This window comes from Planococcus citri, chromosome 1 (assembly GCF_950023065.1).
Source record: "Planococcus citri chromosome 1, ihPlaCitr1.1, whole genome shotgun sequence".
In the NCBI taxonomy this organism is placed as follows: domain Eukaryota; kingdom Metazoa; phylum Arthropoda; class Insecta; order Hemiptera; family Pseudococcidae; genus Planococcus; species Planococcus citri.
In genome coordinates, this window is record NC_088677.1 from 18,757,056 (window position 1) to 18,777,988 (window position 20,933).

At 34.6% G+C, this 20,933-nt stretch overlaps 1 protein-coding gene across 1 annotated transcript; it reads left to right on the forward strand.

The window, feature by feature from the left end:
* The first annotated feature begins 13,889 nt into the window (after nt 1–13,889).
* LOC135849681 (zinc finger C2HC domain-containing protein 1C-like) lies at nt 13,890–20,178 on the forward strand. Its single transcript, XM_065370198.1, has 4 exons — nt 13,890–14,401; nt 15,035–15,643; nt 19,211–19,657; nt 19,744–20,178. The coding sequence occupies exons 1-4, from the start codon at nt 14,261–14,263 to the stop codon at nt 20,044–20,046; spliced, it is 1,500 nt and encodes a 499-aa protein (XP_065226270.1). The 5' UTR covers nt 13,890–14,260; the 3' UTR covers nt 20,047–20,178.
* The last annotated feature ends 755 nt before the right edge of the window (nt 20,179–20,933 follow it).

A 20,933-nucleotide genomic window follows, 5' to 3' on the forward strand; every position in this document is an offset into this window, starting at 1 on the left:
AGAATACGTCGCCAAAACAGGAACATTGGGGGGGGGGGCGGAGAGCTCCGTTACCTCCTTGAAATTTTATACTTCTTAGGGGTCGGTCAACATTTTTAAAATGGATCCAAGTTTTAAAAACTCATTTTAAGTATACAATTTCTATATTACAGTTTTAGGTGATGGTGTATATTGGATGAATTACCGAATGTTACTGCTGGTGATGATGTATTCGAATGTTCTGAGAGTTAGTGATTATCACTACACATTTTTAACCAAGTATATCATAGTCAAGTACATATAACATTTTAAAATTATTTTTAACAATCTAATTTTTTTTTTATTCAACTTCAGAGCCTCCCACTACTGCAGATACAAATGAAGTGGCAAATACTTACGAATCACCAATCGTAAGTATTCCATAATAACCATGATATTAAATAGGTACCTATAATAATACAAATATTAAAATAATTTTTTACTCAATTTTCATTTTATTCCCATTATACTTATTATATTCAACAGAATCTCGAGGAATGCTGCAAAAGTAGCCTGAGTGGGCCAGTAAACGATCTAATTAGAAAACTATTTACTGAAAATGATATGGCAACCTGTAGCTTAACTGGAAAGGTGGCAGCTGCTTATTAGAGATTGGAGAATGACAAAAAAGCAGAGTTTAAAATGACAAAAATTGACGAGAAGAGAGTGAATGTAATTTACTTCAAGTATTTTACCTATATAGGTAGGTACCTAAATGCATAGCATGAACCATTTATGCTTATAACCTACGTGACTTTTGTTCATTCTAGATGCTGGTGAAAAGTACTTCGGCCACCTGGATGAAAAAGAACGACGTTTAATAATTGAAAAAACAACTCGGAACCCCCTTAGCAATGCTGCGAAGCAAGAAAAACGAAAAGCTGAAGCGGAGATGAGAGGCGAGTTGCCACCAAAACGCCGCCAATGACGTTATTTTTATTTTAAAACAATGTTATTGAAATTTTCTCTGTAATGAAATTACCTATGTACATAGGCCTAAGTCATATTTATTTAAATGAAGCATTAACCAAGTGGTAAAACCAATAGGTAAATTCGGACACGTATAACCATTGGTTATCCATTTCATTAAAACAAATGGTAATATGTCTGAACTTACCTATTGGTTTTACCATTGTTTTTTTTTTTTTTTTTTTTTATTTAAAAACCAATGGTATTTTTTCAAGTGGCTCAGAAAATGATTTTTTTATCCTAGAGAGGAATTAACCTATTGGAGGTTCTCTATAGGTTCCCATGTTGGAAAAACAAATTGCTGTAATGGGTGTAATATATGTAGTATCCTGCCCAATTAACCAAATCACAAAAAAGTTGAGCTTTGAAGAAAAATCATGTTGGAAAATGAAAGTTTTGAAAAAACTCAATCCTTCATCTCCAGCAAAACAAATGAATATAAATTGGAAATTTTTAAAAAAATAATTCAACAACATGAGTAAAAAAACATTAAACAAAAGCACCTCTTGAAAATATTTTTGAAGAATTAATGAGTGGAAAAATTGTACCTAATAACGATAGTAAAAAAGGTCGTCTGGCAGTTCACGAGTTGAGCAAAAATAAAGACTTGGTAAGAGAAATGTCTTTGACCAAAAAATTACAAAAACAAAAATCTATGTCGCTAAGAGAGGACTTTTCATCAAGTCATAAGGATCCAAATATAAAATAAAATTTGGCGAAATTTCGAGCTTTGTCGTGGGGGTAACAAATAATAAAAATATTTTTGCTTTAAAACACAAGATGTGGCATAGATCATAGAATTTTCTTCCATTTTGGAAAAAAATAAGTATTTTAGGTACCACTTAATCGGGTTGGAATATGAAAATGAACAAATAGAGAAATAGTGAACGAACACACAAGCTCGCAATTTCACCAAATTAGATTTTATGACCTGATGAAAAAACCTCTTCTTAGCGATACAGATTTTTCTTTTGGTCATTCTTTAAACAAAGGTATATTTGCAAAACAATATTTTGATTCTTGCTGAATTTGTGAACTGCCAGATGACATTTTTTAAATCTTGATTTTTTTTCTAATTCATTTTTTATTTCTATTTTTTTTTTTTTTTTTGAAAGAGTGCTTTTGTTCAATGTTTTTGACACATATAATTTTGATCCATTGAAAAAAAAATCTGCATATATTCAATTTTTTTGTTGGAAATGTCACATTTATGCTTTTTGGAAACTTTCATTTTCCAACCAAACTTTTTTATCAAAAGCTCAATTTTTTTATGATTTGACCAATTGGGCAAGGTGCCCTACCACACCCATCAAAGCAATTCAATTTGCTAACTCAGCAACCTGGAGAACCTCCAAAGGGTTAAAAAACACTTTTCTGGATCTAATTATGTACTACAGAAGAAATAAGCTTTACTTCATGAATACTGGGCTCAATTTTGAGCAGTTTGAAAAACTATGCGAAACTATCACACTCCTAATGATAGTTCCCTCCGAATTTGAAGAAATTATTACTTACATCTGATTTAGAGGAGGAGGCATATGTAGTGTGAACCGACTGTGTATACCAGAGGGTTCGATCCTGATTAACTATTCTGATCATGTTCTAGTTTTATTCTGGTCATGTATGTTGTATGTATTCAACATATAAGAGTAAACACACACTGAAATTACTGTTAGGTGTATCACCTTGTGGAGTTATAACTTTTGTGAGCAGCTTGTATGGTGGTAGAGCTTTGGACAAGCAAATATTTACCCAAAGTTAAGTAATCTTATTGATCTGTGTGAATTCGGCGACGCCATTATGGCTGACCGAGGTTTTTTGATCGACGATGTTTGCAATTTAGCAGGAGTTACTTTGATTAGACCACCAATCCACCATTTCATAAAGCAAACCGCCGCTTCACTGGTCAAGAAGCAAGAACTATTATCAATATTGCTTGTGCTTGAGTTCATATTGAAAGAGTTAATCAACGGATAAAACAATACAAAATTTTGGATCATATTCCAATAGAAATGTTCTCAGTGATCAATTTGCTCGTGCTAGAGAGATCATATTGAAAGAGTTAATCAAAGGATAAAACAATACAAAATTTTGGATCACACTCCTGTAGAAATGTTCTCAGTGATCGATTTGCTCGTGCTAGAGTTCATATTGAGTGAGTTAATCAAAGGATAAAACAATAGGTACAAAATTTTGGATCACATTCCAGTAGAAATGTTCTCAATGATCGATGAAATCGTATTTGTGATTTGCGGATTAGTTAATCTATCACCTTCCATATTCGGTGCAAATTCGTTTTAGAATATCTAATTCTCGATTTTCTTATTGTGTTGAATTTTAATTTTAAAGCTCCAAAATTATGTTTAAAAATATCTGTCTATGTCAATTTCTAGTTTTTTTTTATTGTGTCGAGTTAGATTTTAATTTTAAGGCTTCGAGAATGATATTTAAAAATACTTATCTGTCTATGTAAATTTATAGTTTTTCTTATTGTATTGAATTTTTAATTTTAAGGCTTACAATGATGTTTAAAAATATGCCTGTCAAGACTGTCAAGAGTTAAATTTCATTTTAAGGCATCAAATGCTATTTAGAAATATCTGTTTCCAAACATGATTACACAGTTCCAAATGGCTTGAAAAAGGTGGTCCTCCTCCGAAAAAAGCACGTGCATCGAAATCAGCAGCCAAGCTGCTATGGACATTACTTTCTTCGATTATAGAGGTATGCTGTACACTCATACAGTCCCACAGTGTCAGACGGTCAATGCCAACTATTATATAGCTGTTTTGAAGCAAATGTTGAAAGACCACCTCCCTAAGAAGCGTCCAGAGCTGGTCCAAAACTGGAAACTACATCAAGACAACGCCCAGCCCCATGTGGCTCATGCGGTACAAGACTTTATGACGCGAAAAAACATTGAAACAATTCCGCATCCGCCTTACAGCCCGGACCTCGCTCCAAATGACTTCTACGTTCATTCTTTTATACCTGAACAGCTTTAATGAAGATATTGATCCAAATAAGTCACGTCGTCGTTTCAGTTCTGCTTGGTATCGCGATTTCGCAATGTTAGAGTACAGTATTGAGAAAGATGCAGCTTTCTGTTTTGCTTGCAGTTCATCTCCTGATGATCCAAGTAGGTCTAAAGCAAATGTAGAGTGGTCTTCAGACGGTATGCGTATTTGGCATAAAATGAAGAGTCGTGAAATAAAAAAGAAGGAAAATTATTGGCAGGTCATTTCACATTGAAGGCCCATAAAGCTGCAATGGCATATTATTGTACTTTGGAGAAGTCTCGCCATGAAATGTCTGGAAGTAGAGGTTAGTACAAAAGAGATGCAAACCATTTGTATGACCAAAAGCTGGACCAAATGATGAGCTGATGCTAATTAGACATAAGTTTCATTATACTCCAATCCTTGATTATATTGTGTACTTCTAGATGATCTCATCTATGAATATAAAATGCAGTCCAAAACGGAGATACTGGAGCCAGTAGAGGCGGTGGAGTTAATTTACATAGAGATTAAGATTATTCTTAAATCTAAGGGTGAATATCTGAAGACATCTCTCCTGACCTGAAATTACCTTTGTTACTGTTTGAATCCTAGAGACGAAATGGGCCGCAACAGGCTAATTTTGCGAGTAACCAGAGTAGTAACCAGAGTAGAAACCAGAGACCTTGCCTGATACCACCATGGAACACTGCGATGTTGCCAAGACCACCAAAACATAACTGTTATAAATGCAGCGACCCCCGACACTATGATTTTGAGTGTCCACATTGGGATTTGGGCCCATGTTGTTTCAATTGCGTAACAGATACATATTCTAGGACTCCAATAATGAAACGATTAATGGTGAAATAATTTTTTTTTTCAAAAATGTATAATTTTCATTTTTGTTTATAGTTTAATTTGTTTTATGTAAGTAATATAATATGTACCTATATAATTCAATATAATTGTAAATTTTTAACTACACATGTGGTCGTCGATCCGTGGTCAGTGAGTTTTGATCTGTGATCTACTCCCAAGATTACATCGGTAAACCCTCGCCTCAGATAACTGACTACCTGCTGCTCCAAGGATGCTGGGACATAGAAGAGAAAATATGGTCCATCTATTTCTTATAGAAGTACCTCGAGGGATCCAGCCCAGGTACTTTATTAGAGGGGGGTGAAATCCGCACACTGCAGAGTTCCATGGAATTTTGAACCATTCAGAATACAATCAGCTTACTTGATTTATGCACATTCGCCGTCATTCATAGTGACATTAAAAGGCCCTACAATATCTATAGCTCATACGCTAAAATCAGAACCGATTCTGTCTACCTTTGCTAATTAGCAAATGCTCAAAGCCTTTCATACAATCTAATTATATTTGAGCAATAACTACTCGTAGTAGATGGATAGATAGGTAGTTTTACGTATTTATATTGTATGTAGTATGTTTACTTGCATAGAATTCATATTGTTGTTTATGTGTACAATGGGTTAAATTTTAACGTATAATGTAACGCTTTTATACTTACATATCGTTTTTATATGTTTCAGCGCCAGAGGTGCAAATGAACGGATACTGCGGAACATACAGCGTTATGTTTTCATTAGGATTGTTAATATTTACAATATTTAACAAAGGCCGACCCATTTTACAAGCTAATCATAGTAATTCAAGCTATCAAAAGCAATTAGACATGGTGAGTTGATTTTTTCCCTATTTTCTTTCTCATACGTTACCCTACTGATGGTGAGTCAATCGAACAATAAAAGGAAAGTCAAGTGTACCTTTTTCAGCGGCTAGATGGCTGGAAAAAAGGTCGGTCAAGTCGAGTCGAGTCGAGTTGAATTTGACGGATTAAGGTTTAAATTTGAAATGTAGAGTAGCGAGCCGACAAATTAATTGAATTTTCAAATCAAAAACGCGCTTCAGGCGGCAAACTTTCATCAAGTTTTTCATCTAATAAAGGTATACATTTTTATCGAGTGCGTTTTATACGCCTATAAAAATATCATCTTGATTGAGAAATTAAGGGTTAATGAGTGGAAATTTTTTACCTAAAAATATGTAGCCTATATAAGGGAAGAACTAAGAAGGATGAAAATTATGGTGTGTCTTTTGTACATTCGTGTTGCATGGTAGGTGGTTTGCGAAGGATGGAATAATTTTTCATCTTTCAAGTGTGATTGGGCATCTTTGCCGAAATTGAGCCAAAGTGTATCAATTTTATGTGATAAAACGTCTCGATTTTAAAGTTATGGTGGTTTGGCTCGAGCGTCTTATTTTTTACATGGGTTTGATAAAAATGCTGTTATTATCACGTTTTGGCCGAAGATATCGATCAAAAGAGTATTTTATTCTGTAAGTCTAAAATTTGTCAACGTGGAATTGAATTGAAAGGAATTACTTATTTACATTTTTTCACTTTGAGAAAATGTATTTGTAAGAGTTCAAAAAACACTCTCGCAACCAATTTTTAAAATTTTCAAAAATTCAAAAATAAATTTCCTGAAATTTTGTTACGCTTTTCTTAAGATATTCCCTTTTGGTCAAACTTGGTTTCTGTTTCACGAGAATAACGCATAAAGAGAAGTAAAAAACTCATACAAGCACACTTGCTTGTCGTGAGTGCTATCAATGCAGTAAACAGCCGAAATGAAAACGGTATGTTTGAGGCGAATCAAAACCCTGGTCGGATTTATATTTCACCCGGAATTCTAAAGGAGTATAATAAACAAGACAATATACTTAGGTCGTTCCATCCGTAGAACCATTGATAGTGTGACTAACAAAACTGAAAGTGAGATATACAAACGTCTGCATTCTTTAAAAGATTTCAACCCGTTCTGACAACCTAACATACATTGTAGAGAGCAAATAAAAGAGTGAAGATCAATCTTTTCTCAACTTAGCTGCTAGCCTTGAGTTACAAAAGGATTGAACTTTGAGAGCTTGCGAGCTTTTCACGCATGGCCCTGTTGGAATGTGTGTGAAAATACCACCCCGATAGTTCCCACATACCAAACTCGTTACCTTATTAAATCAAATAACTCTTTTGCACTTGTTAAAGTCTATCATATATTATTTTTCAGTTTATTTCATTTTATTTTACTCAAAATTTCATTCATTTCATTTTAATACCTTATTTTATACCTTATTATTTCAATAATTATATTCTATAATTCAATTTTCATTCATTTTTATATTTATTCATGTATTTATTGTTTTACACATTGATAAATTAGCAGAAAATTTCACACGTCCCTTCCCCCTAAATCTTCAGGCTGAAATTCACCTAATTAAATAATTATGAGTGTAACAGCAGGTGTTCTGTGTTAAGGTAATTGAATGAGAAAAAACAGGTAGGTAGCTGAGGTAAACTGTTCTGATAGCAACCCCAGTGCTTCTCAACCTTAAGTAAACTGCAAGTTTGAAATTTTTTTCTATTAATAATTTCAAAGTTTCATATTTACCATTGTTTTCATTGCAAAACAGATCTAAAAATTCTAAAGGAGTAAAATTTTGAAACTGAAGATCGGTTGCAGAGATTAAGTTGAGTGAGTTTTTGAATAACAAATTATCGTTTCGATTTGTTTAATTTTGAAAATTTGACCTTTCATTTGTTCACAGGGTAATAATTATAAATACCTACACCTCGATCATGTAGAGAATCGATTAGAGCGCGTATAACAGAGGATTAACAAATACATCCGCAACCACTGGCCTTCCACCTCCGGCACCTACCAACGACAATGGTACCCAAAGTGGCCTTTGAGCAATCGATCTTCTGAAGCATCGCAACCCCTAGCACGTCACAAGAAAATCGAACGTATGAATGAAGAATGGGGAACTTGTCCAGGTGGCTGCCTAGGACATTGATTTTTCAGAAATATACAATGAATATTTCCTTTTATACGTAAATAGGTAGTTTCCACATCTCCAAATCCAAATTGGAAATGATGCCCCTGATTCAACAGCGAATCGAGGGGCATTCCCAATATGATGTTTTTATTTATCAGAATACCTAATTATTGTAAAGTTGTTTTACTGTATGTGTTTCATTTGTAAATATTCCAATTATTTTATCATATATTTCTTCAAAATTTTAGGAAAGAGTGTACTGTGGGATTTCGGAACACTCCAAACATAGAAAAGATCACAGGGGTCAGGATGACCCATCACAAACAGCCGAGCCACAGGGCGTGTCGCCGCTTATTTAAATTTTCATTATTCAAGTTTACCATTATTTTCAAGTTTAATTTTATTGGTGAGCATTTTTTTATTGGGGGAGAAGATATTTTTAAATTTTTTTTTATTTATAGTTAATGTAATATTACATGATGAGGAGGAGTAGAAGAAGGGGAGACTGCTGTTGTTGTATATTCTTCTAAATTTATTTCTAGTATTGTAAATATGTATATGTATTTTTAATTGTTTAACAATAAATTCGATTCCAGATGGCTAGTTGACGAGTTATTCAAACTGGGAGTTTCTGGGAGTTATGATGCCTCAATTGGCTCAAAAACTACGAGTATCTGAAGTTCTTCATGACAATGGGATTCCAATATTTCCATACTACGGAGGTAAAGAAAACATTTTTTCCAATAAGATGGATTTTGCGCCAATGCTCGAGTTACAAGTTCTAGCAAAGTTGCCAAAAATTCAAAATCTGTACTTACTGTGGCAAGCTGCATTTTGTGATTCCCAAGCTGATCTGGATTTATGCAAAAAATCACGACTACCAATTCGCCACCATCGGAGCACAAGATGAATTTTTTGCCGTTGATTGCTCTTAAAATTCATCTGACAAAGCATGTTTGCATTCTACATTACTTTTCATAATAAAAGAAGCAGAAAAGTTCAATATTGAAACGCCAAGTGTTACATTTTGATCAGCCTTTGTGGGTCAAAGCATTCGAAATTGCACAAACAAACCATCTGAATATTATAGTTTGTCGACTTGGCGAAGCATAGGTACTGTGGAACAAGCTTAATCTGAAGCATTTTTCACAGAAAAACACAAAGAGACCAAAATCAACTCCCTGAAGCCTAAATTCGTGATTCTAGAGCAAAAAAAAAAACGAAATTGAGAACGTCAAACATTTTTTTCATGTGTCTTGAAAATATTGAAGACGTTTTGAAAAATATTTATGCTGAAAACACTGTACCGTATATAATGAATGGTAAAGCAACAGCAGGATGCATCCGAGGCCATTTTATAGTACAGTCAGTATTGTATAAAAAATTGATCGAACTAATGCTTGATAAGGGTCGTAAAGATGATGTGGAGTGTAAGTTATTGATAAGCCTGATTTCAACTACAAAAAAATTTTTACGAAAGAAGACACCATTGATAATGAAGATAAGAAATCTACGTTGTTTTGTCAACATTCCTCTCTCAATGTTGTTGTCTTCATTTCAATGTGAGAAAGGAACACTGCTCCTTGGAAAACCCTAGTACCTACTTCCCTTTCTACAGAAGTCTCTGTTGGCAATGCGAGTAAAAATAAAAACAAATAAATGAATATCTCCGAATCTTCTCCCCGGGCCGGACGTTCCAGTGTGAGGTTCCCTTAGCTAGGTAGTGGGTTTTCAGTAGCTTTCGACTTGGATGAAGCGAGCGTGGAAATGGTCAGAGGAACGAATGAGGTTAGTGTTCAGGAGAAGCGAGTAAAATGCCTGTTGTGTTCGAGTTATTTAAAAAAAAAAAAAAAATTGAAAAAGGCAACTGCAATTTCTCTTCCTTTCTGAGAAAATCTTTATAAATCAATGCACTGTTATTGGTTTTATTCTTCAAATAATCATAATTGAATTGTGGATTGGCGATTACCTTTCTGTTAATTAACAAATGCCTTCCAATTTCTGTTTTTAGATCTGTTGGACTAAAGTTTAAGATGGAAAAATCATCTCTAAATGTCAGCTTTTTTCGCGTGGTTAAAGCCTTAAATGTCATCGCGCCAGATATCATCAAATGGCCGTCAAAGGCTGAACGACGTATTAACGCTGCCAAATATACCTGGTATTGTGGGGGCTGTTGATGGAACGTACATTCCTATCAAAGCACCTCGGGAGTCTCCGGAGGTTTATGTAAATAGAAAGTGTTTCTATGCAATCACTCTTCAAGCAGTTCGTGATCAAAATAGAAAATTTATAGATTGTTTTACTGGCTAAGTGGCTACCCCAGTTCTGTCTCCGACTGTAGAATATTCAGAAACAGTGATCTATATCAAAGCGTTTTTGAAAATACATCCGACTTCTTTGATGATAAGCAATTTATACTCGGAGATAAGGCTTACCCTGTGTTGCCTTGGTGTATTCCACCCTACATCGAGAGAGGTGATTTCAACGGTATCAAAAAATTGTTTAATACTCGTCATGCTCAGAGTAGACATACCTATTCGATGGAATGGAAACACCAATTGCAACCAAATTTCCTCATTTGCCCCCTCTCTCCAGTCCTGATTGCACCCCCTCTCCCCCGGTCGATCCTTCGGGACAACTTTTTTCTTCAATGGGGGAGTCTTAAAGAACATTTCTAGCCCTTGTCCTCAAAAAAACAATTGGCCCTACTCACAAAATGGCGGCCATTTTGATTGACTGGTCAGCCGAAATCGCAGATTTTGCGTTCCAACATAGGACTTTCACGATTTTTTAAACCGTACAAAGGTGAATCAAAAGATCAAACAAAAATTTATCACCTGTCAAAATTTAAAGAGCTAAAGTGCCTTTTTAGATTTTTGGAGAATTTTTGAAAATCAGATTCAGGCGAAAAATGAGGGAAAAAATCAAAATTTCAACAAATTGACCAAGAAAGCTGAAATTTGGGATATGCCCTATTTTCGACATGCCGAATCGATTGGAAACTGTTTCAAACCATTTTGAGCAGTTCTGGAGCCTCCAGCAGATTTTTGAAACTCGAAATTTCCACAAAATTTCATCGAATGGAGATGAAAAGCCGAAATTCATCCTGCAAACTAATTTCAATACGCTAGGAAGTCGACTATTGGTGGGTTTACAGTCGTTTTTGAGCCTCCAGCGACTTTTTGAAAGGTTGTATGGTGTTTTTTTTTGGAAAATTGAAATTTCCAAAAAGTAGCTGGACTGCTGGAAGCTTCAAAACTATTTGAAACCACCATGCAGTCGACTTCATATCGTATTGAAATTACTTTGCGAAGTAAATTTCAGCTTGCTAACTCCATTTCATAAAGTGTTGTGGGAATTTCAAGTTTCAAAAATCTAATGATTCCAGTAATTTTCAAAAATCTGCTGGAGGCTCCAGAACTGCTCAAAACTGGTTGAAACAGTTTCCAATCGATTTGGCGTGTCGAAAGTAGGGTATATCCAAAATTTCAGCTTTCTTGGTCAATTTGTTAAAGTTATCGACTGAACCACTCTTAAATAGTTGTAATAAACGCCCCAAAAATACGAATCCGTGGTTAGTTGACCCAAAATGACCATTTTTTGGGCTCCAGGGGTCCCCAAAGTTGCGAATAAAAAAAGAATTTTTGGAACCACTGAGTATTATTTTCAAAAACTTTTTTGGCGTAAAATATATGTTTGAACCCGTTAAACATTATACGAGACAATTTTTCCATTTTCGACCCTCAGGGGCAGAAATTGGGGGGTTTTAATTTTTGGAAAATTTTGGAACCACCATTTTGAACCTACCCCTTTGAACCCCCCTAAAAAGCTGCTTACAGTTTATTAGTATCTGAAAGACCTCCATCCTACTAAATTTTCAGCTCAATAAAAATTTTCGCTGGTACTCAAAAATCCAATTTTTCAATTTTTTGTAATTTGGATTTTTTGGGAACTCCTGGATAGCTGGAAACCTGCGATTTGCGCCAAACGTAACGTTTTGAGGCATATATTCAATTACCTATGTGAAAAAGTTTAATTAAGCTTCCTATATATTCATAATTTTGAACCCTTTTTTTAGAGCCCCCCACTTTGGGCACCCCTGAAAAAAGCGATTATGCATATTTTTTCAAATAAATTGAAGAATTTACATTTGGAACACACTAGCAAGAGCTCCATAATTTTTCACTTGATTTTACCAATAATTTTCAAAATTGAGCTTTTTTGGGCCAAATTCTGAGATTTTACTCTTCGAAAAAACGTTAAAATCACGTTTTCATGATTTCAACGAAGTAAAATCTCAGAATTTGGCCCAAAAAAGCTCAATTTTGAAAATTATTGGTAAAATCAAGTGAAAAATTATCGAGCTCTTGCTAGTGTTTTCCAAATGTAAATTCTTCAATTTATTTGAAAAAATATGCATAATCGTCTTTTTCAGGGGTTTCTAAAATGGAGGGCTCTGAAAAAAGGGTTCAAAATTACAAATGTACACGGAGCTTAATTAAACTTTTTCATCTGGTTAATTGAATATAGACTTCAAAACGTTACGTTTGGCGCAAATCGCAGGTTTCCAGCTATCCAGGGGATCCCAAAAAATCCAAATTACAAAAAATTGGAAAATTGGATTTTTGAGTACCAGCGAAAATTTTTATTGAGCTGAAAATTTGGTAGGATGGAGGTCTTTCAAATAATAATGAACTTTAAAAAGCTTTTTAGCGGGGTTCAAAGGGGTGGGTTCAAAATGGTGGTTCCAAAATTTTCCAAAAATTAAAACCCCCGAATTTCTGCCCCCGAGGGTCGAAAATGGAAAAATTTTCCCGTATCATGTTTAACGGGTTCAAGCAGATATTTTACGCCAAAAAAGTTTTTAAAAATAATACCTACTCAGTGGTTCCAAAAATTCTTTTTTTATTCGCAACTTTGGGGACCCCTGGAGCCCAAAAAATGGTCATTTTGGGTCAACTAACCACGGATTCGTATTTGGGGCATTTATTACAACAATTTAAGAGTGGTTCAGTCGATAACTGTCTGGGGATGGCCTTATCGATACCCCTCCAAATTTGATTTTCAAAAATTCAACAAAAATCGGAAAAGGCACTTTAGCACTTGAAATTCTGACAGGTGATGAATTTTTGCGTGAACTTTCGATCTACCTTCGCACGGTTTAGAAAATATCGGCTCTATCCATAATCACATCGTCTTACATTTCTAATGTTGAACAGCTGATTTAAAATTTTTTCAAAGTGATGATCCTAAAAGATTTCCATGAAAAATATTGATCATTTGAAGAGTGATATTCCAAAACTCGCTTTGTCCATTTTCACAACTTTTCAGGAGAGAGGAAAAACGGCTTCCCTTTAAACGGGTAAATTGGCTTTTTAGGCGAGTTTAGCACTTTATTTGGGTGGATTTATGATGTAGGAGTGTAGGTATACATTTCATCCACTAAATACTGCTGAAAAAATTTTTAATAAAAATGAACAAAGCGCGTTTTGGAACATTATTTTTTTTTAATTTTTAGTGAATTGGCTATTTAGGTGAGTTTAACACCTCATTTTGGTAGGTTGATGATGTAGGAATGTGAGTTAATACTTCATCTACCAGGTACCACTGAAAACCCAACTTTGATAAAAATGGACAAAGCGAGTTTTGGAATATCACTCTTCATTTCTTAAAATTTTGCACTTTTTCTTTTTTACACGCCAAATCATTTTAATAAGTCACTAAGTCGCCTTTTTTTGGCCATTTTCGCCGAAATACTGACAAAAGGTGACCTGCAAGTGAAATAGTGACCAAGTCACTTTTTAAGTGACCAAATTTCATGCCTGAATAGTGAATATCATGCCATCCATGCAAATGTGTAGGTACTTTGAAATGGGTTACGGTGGATCTCCCTGCAAGTAATGAGTCTATCACTCCAATTCGTATTCGTATACAGGGTGCAGCGCTCCCAACGACGAATATGTTAGAGTTAATTGTATCCTAGCAACGTCGAAAAATTTCACTTAAATGTAAATGCAAAAACACAAACATCGCGACTGCTGACTGCTCCTGCTAGTAGACAAAAGGGGCACAGTAGTAACGTGTCCACGCAACTCGGCAATTGGCTCGCGCTCTATTGACAACGGCTATCGCGACGACGATAATAATAATAACAATAATAATACCTAATAATCGCCGCAATAACAGTAACCACGACAGTGATGATAATAGAACCAATAACGATTATGATGATGATGATGGTGACGACAACAATGACGACGACGAGGGAAAAACTACGTTCAAAATGCGATACCATCGAATATTACGATCGACGCGAACGATTTTGTTGGTGAAAAATGACGGGCATGTTCGACGCTAGTGCTGTTTCTGTCGATTAGCTCGTAAAACGAATCGCAATCGTTTTGATGAATCTGTTCAGCGACAGATTGGCTACCGCGTATTATCCCAATGCGACGGCAAAGGCAGCCCTCAAAAAATTCTCATCTCAGGAAGCGTTACCGACTCAGTCGTATTTTGAAAGCGCCAACAGTGCTCTCAGGATTCAGGTTCGTAACGTGTTTGCCACTGTTATCTACGCGCACTTTGGTCAATTCGTCTACCTACTCTATAGTCATTCATTTCCACAAAAACTGGGCTCTATGAGAAAAAAAAAGTCTCGGTCCATTCTCGAAATCTATGTACCTAATCTAAAAAAAACCAAAACTTGAAATGGTGTACCTACTGGTCGTTCCTCTCATTCAAAGTTGACGATCAAATGTTTTCTATTTGTTTGTTTGTTTGTTTGTTTGTTTGTACTTATCTTTAATTCGCGCACCTACCTACTTTTAGACATTTCACCCCATGAAAAAAAAAACGAACGAGCAAACAAACAACCAACCAAACGATAAAACACCAACGGCGGCGCGCCCTTCAAAATCAAATTACCCATTACCTAATAATTACGTACATACATTAAATCGTGGCTATTAGCGTTCGAATCGTTCAATAAATTTTACTAAGTAACCATCGATACCAAGCTGGCTTATCATTCGTTCGACAATCACGGAAAGTAAATCGAGTTTTTAAAACACCATAACACCATTAGTCCTACTGCGATTTGAATAAAATTTCTGCGGCACAACATTTAATTTCGAAGATAGTTTAATCCATAATACAAAAAGTGTTTTTCACATTGACAGGATCAACTGGCACGCAGACCATACGAAGACAATGACAAGAGACAACTGGGGGATGACACGTTTCGCAAAATAGTCGCTTCGGACGCATACAGAGAAGGATCCGCATTACCTGCCAGCGCACCTGAAACTTCTCGAACCAATATCGGCAAAGTGAGACAGCTGTTCGAAGAACGTCGAAAACAACAAATCAGACGTCCCTTACAGACGGCCGCCTTAAAAGGCAATAAAACTGCAGCCGGTCGAGATAAAAGTTACCCTTTGCAGCCAATTAGACGCAATAAGCCCGAAATCAGGGATGATGCGAGCGTAGACAGTGACGACGCGCCAGACGAAATAACCCAACCGGTTATATACGACAGCTCGATATTCGGTAGATTACCAAATCTCGGCGGACGTCTGTTATCCGACAAGAAACCGACTGACGGTGAAACGAAGAGCAACTTTTCGCAGAGCGCCGATATGTCCTCCGCCGCCACCGCCAGGAGAAATGTCCACTCTTCGGTGACTAAGGTGACCGAAGATATGTCCAGATTGAGCACTGGTAGATCGATCGTCAATGCTGTACCGAAAAAGACCGTCGTCAATCGGCAGATACCTTCTAGTAAACAGGTGATTTTGAAATTGTATTCTGATTGCAAGGATTGTACTCGAATTTTTCTCAAAATAAGTAACCTTTAGTAACTGAAACAGCTACATAGAAAAAGTATGAGGAAGCATGGAAAAAGACTCGACTTCTGGAAATATCCGAACTAATGAAAAAAATTTCAAAATTCAAAGATGGCGGGAGGGAGTCCACCGAAACAGGGAGGAACTAAATTTAATCTTATCCAAAATCATTTCGAAAAATTAAACACAAAAATTACAATTGTACAGCTGCACAAATTTTGACACGAGCAGGCAATTGATTGATGAAAAAAATTATTCGAGTGTTGAGAAAAATTAAAATTACTTGGAAAATTTTCATAAATAATAAGAATCATTTTGGAAAAGAAAGCTCATTAAAATCTATGGTAAAGGGCGGGGGAGGCAAGCTTGTAATTCAAATTTGGGAAAAATAGTGATTTATGAAAATCATTCTAAAAATTCGAATACAAAAAAATGTACTGCGTTTCAAAAATAGGAAAAAAATCCTCAAATTCGCGAGAAAAAGACATCAAAACTTGGAAAAAATTGGCACAATGAGTAAATTTCAAAAAAAAAAAAAAAAAAAAAAAATGGAAAAAATGGAACAAAAATATTGAAATTGAGAGGAATGATCAAGATCTGGAGAAAAAAAATTGGTCAAAGAATAATGACTGTGGAAAAACATCAAAATCATAATATGTATAAGTCCCTAAGAATAGAACTCAAGAGCGCGTAATTCAACATAAAAGCACTAAAATTTAAGAAAAAACACATTAAAATTTTTTTCCGAAAAACTCAAGAAAACATATGATTAAAACTGCGGAAACTTCACAAAAATTTTGGGGGCAAGAAAAAACACGAATACTCGGGGAAAATCGTCGAAAAATTGGGAAATAGAATCTACGAGAATTTGAAAGAATAAAACGTGAAAAAATCAAGAAAGCCCCAAAAAAAATTTTAAAAAAACATCCGAGTCTTAAAATCCAAAAAAAAAAAAAACTCTCAAAAACTCAGAAAACTGTAAAACGGAGAATTCTACAAAAATTCAAGTAGAAAAAATTACTAAAATTTGGCGCAAAATTGGAAGAAAATTTCATAAAACTCGCGAAAATTCAAAAAAAAAAGGTTTTGTTGAAATCGAAAATAAAAATTTAGTCAGAAAAACGAATCGATAAAATTCAAAACAAAACCGTGGAACGGATGAAAATGGAAAATTCTCGAAAATTCAGTTCAGGAAAAATCACTGAAAATTCAGGACAAGGAACTCGGGAGAATCAAAAGTACTTACGAATTTGGAAAAAATCGACAAAATTGTGAAAAATAATCATCAACAAATTTCAAGTAAAACTGAAAACGATTCGAGAGAAACAAATATTTTCAACTAAAAAAAAAATTGTTCAAAGAGAGAGGAAATCCTGAAGATCTTCCCCATAACTGGGAACGAAGGGGAAAGGAGAGAGGGTACAACGATTGAAAGATATCAAAACTCAGATTATCAAAATTTAAAGGGAATCGCAACTTTTGGAAGAAGAAAAATTACAATTCCACAAAAACGTGAGCCAAAAAAAAAAACTGTTGAGTCAAAATTAAGGCAAAAAAAATGACCATATGTAAAGCAAAACTAAAATCGTGAAAATTCAAAGTCGAAAATTTAATCAAAACTAGAGAAATTTTGCCAAAATTTTAAAAGGAGAAAAAATGGAAATCCGAGAAAAATCATTGAAAAACTAAGCTAGAAAAAAAGAATTGAAAATACAAAAAAATAATATCCTTCAAAATTCAGAAAAAACTACAAAAATTCACAAAAAAAACCACCAAATCGGGGATTTCAGCAATAAAACATACAATCCTAAGATAAAATTTTTATGAAAAAATCACAAAAACTCGAGGTGATAAAATTCAGCAAAAAAACCATTGAAAACTAACGACAAATTCAAAAATGATGAATGAGTAATATTTGTAAAAATGAGAAAAAATTGGAAAAAATTCAATAGAAAAACCACCTTTGGAAAAATGGAATTCAAAACGCTGAAAAAGCAGTACGTAAGTGCATTTTTTTCTTCAAGAATTTTGGTTATGAATTTCAAAAAAAAAAAAGAAATTTGAGAAAAAACTAGGAAAAAGTAACTTTTAGTAACGAAAATTTTTAGAAAGTAACCAAAAGTTACTACTCATTAGTAACCGAGTACCATCCCTGTATTGTTCATCGTATCAAGAAAGCCCCCAAAAAATCAAAATAAAAACATCGAGTCTTAAAAATAAAATTCAAAAAAACTTCTTAAAAACTCGAAAAAACTGTAAAAATGAGAATTCTACAAAAATTTAAGGCGAAAAAACTACTAAAATTTGGCGCAAAATTGGATAAAAATTTCAAAAACAAAAGGTTTCGTCAAAATCATAAACAAAAATTTAGTCAGAAAAACGAGTCGATCGTGGAAGGGATGAAAATGAAAAACTCTCGAAAATTCAGTTCAGGAAAAATCACTGAAAATACGGGACAAAGAACTCTCGAGAATTAAAAGTACGAATAAACTCAAAACAACAATTCGAGAGAAAAAAATAATTTCAACTAAAAAAAAAATCGTTCAAAGAGAGAGAGGAAATTCTGAAGATCTTCCCCATAACCGCTAGCAAGGGGTAAAGGAGAGAGGGATCAACGATTGAAAGATATCAAAACTCAGAAAAAAAATCCACCTTGAAGAAATTCCCTCCTCTTTTAATAAATTATCAAAATTCAAATGAAATTGTAACTTTTGGAAAAAGAAAAATCACAATTCCACAAAAACGTAAGCCAAAAAATCACTATCTACTTTTTTTAAAGCTTGAGATTCCAAAAAAAAAAAAAAACTGTTGAACATAGAAAAAAATTCAGTCAAAATTGAGGCAAAAAATTGACCATAATGTACAGTCAAACTGCAGAAATCGTGAAAATTCACAGTCGAAAAGTATATCAAAACTGGAGAAATTTAGCCACAATTTGAAAAGAAAAAAAAATGGAAATTCCAGAAAAATTATCGAAAAACTAAAAAAAAGAATTGAAAACACCAAAAAATAATATCCTTCAAAATTGAAAAAAAAACAACAAAAATTCGCAAAAAAAAAGCACCAAATTGGGGATTTGAGCAATAAAAACATAGGTACAAGCTTAAGAAAAAATGTTTATGAAAAAATCACAAGAACTTGAGGTGATAAAATTCAGCAAGAATCCACTAAAAACTAACGAGAAATTCAAAAATGACGAATGAGTAATATTTGTTAAAATTGAGAAAAATTAGGAAGAAAAACCAACAAATTTGGAAAAATAAAATTCAAAACGTTTAAAAAGCAGCAAGTAAAAGGAATTTTTTCTTCAAGAATTTTGGCCATGAATTGCGAAAAAAAAGGCAAAGGCAATTTGTGAAAAAACTAGGAAAAAGTAACTTTCAGTGACGAAAATTTTTAGAAAATAACCGAGTACAATCCCTGTCAATTGTATTTTTCTTCGTTCACTCCATCGACACGCCACTAAATCGGTAAGGTATATTAAACTCAATCATTTGAAATCAATTTCAGGACACCGTTCAACCAATCGCAAAATCGAACGCGGTCGCCAATCGATTATCGGATGATAGGCTCGGTACATCGAATGAAATCGACGCAACTCGTTCAACCACCGCTGATCGCAAACCACTCGCTTCGAAAGAGGTCAAAAAACCAATTCCTACTTCAACCTCGCCAACCGAGGAGAAACCTCTGACAAACGAAACGGTCAAAATGACATCAAAATCCACAGCAGCCGCTACCGTGAAAAAACCCAGTCTACCGCCGCCTCCGGGAATGGTCAATTGTAAGACGTGCGGTCGTAATTTCGCTGAAGACAGAATTAAAAAGCATCAAGAAATATGCGAGAAGGCTTCCAAAACCAAAAGAAAGAAATTCGATCCGCTGAAACAGAGGTTGAAAGGCACCGAAGCGGAAGGATACATTAATCAAATCAAATCCACTAAAAAAATTTCGCAGGTAACTTATCTTTTGTAGTATTTCTCATATTATTTATTGTACCTACTATGTGAATCGAAAACTTTGCTTTTTTTTCTCTTTCGCAGCCGCCAAAAAAAGACACGTGGAGGAAACAGCACGAAGAATTTATAAACAATATTCGAGCAGCTCGAACAGTCAAACAGCATTTAGCCCAAGGAGGTAAACTATCCGATCTTCCTCCGCCGCCGCCATCCGATACATCCGACTACGTACCTTGTCCGCATTGTGGACGAAAATTCAACGACGCTGCCGCAGCCAGACACATACCGAAATGCGCCACAATGAGGCACAATAAGCCCAAAAATGTGCCCGCCAGTCGATCCGACCCGTCCAAGATTAAGAAAATTAACGCTACGAGAAAACGATAGCAGTCTTATGTGATGATGTTTTGATGTTTTTGTTACCAGTTCTGTTGTTTTTCTCATTTTTGTGCTCTAATTTATAATACTCGAAATGTGTAAAAATGCGAGATACGAGCAATAAGTAGATAATAAATAAACGTTGAAACGTATTAGGTATGTACTTCGTTTTCTATTGAAGATTATGTACTGTGTAGATGTACATACGTAGCTTGTACTCACTTAACACACAAACAAAGCTGGAAGAAAATTATTTTTCCAAGTTTTCCCCACATTCATAAATTTTAAATTGGGTATTTTTTAAATTTTGTAATTTGTGTAAAATCAGGGTTGTTGCGATTCGAATCGCATTACAGGGTGCCTACCGGAATTTTTGGCCGACAATCACTACCTTTCAAAAAAAATCACTGCCTTCCAAAATAATTTCAATCCCCACCCCCCTCCCACAAGAATGATTTTTCATTTTTTTGGTTTGAGTTTGAACTTTGTAATTTTTTACATTGGAGTAAGTATTAGGTACCTAACCTACACGTTTTCATCAATTTTGAATCAATTTAATGATTTTATGCAAAACCACTGCTGCATTTATTCAAGTTGTTATAATTTCTCATGCGTAGGTAAATGTTGAAAATATGTATAAAATGAGCGAACTCGAAAAATTAACAAATCAACTATTTCCTTTCAAATATGAAAGATGAAGGATTTTTTTTCAATTTTTAGCAGTGATTTTTCAGGGTGTCCAGTCCAAGAAAATTTCAAAATAAAAAAGCAGGACTTTGGCAGGACATTTTTTAAACACTTGGGATTTTTCAAGAGAGGTAGGGGCGGACGAGGCAAAATTTTACATTGAAATTTTCCGTTTTTCCAATGTCTTCAAACATCCCAAGATTTTTTTC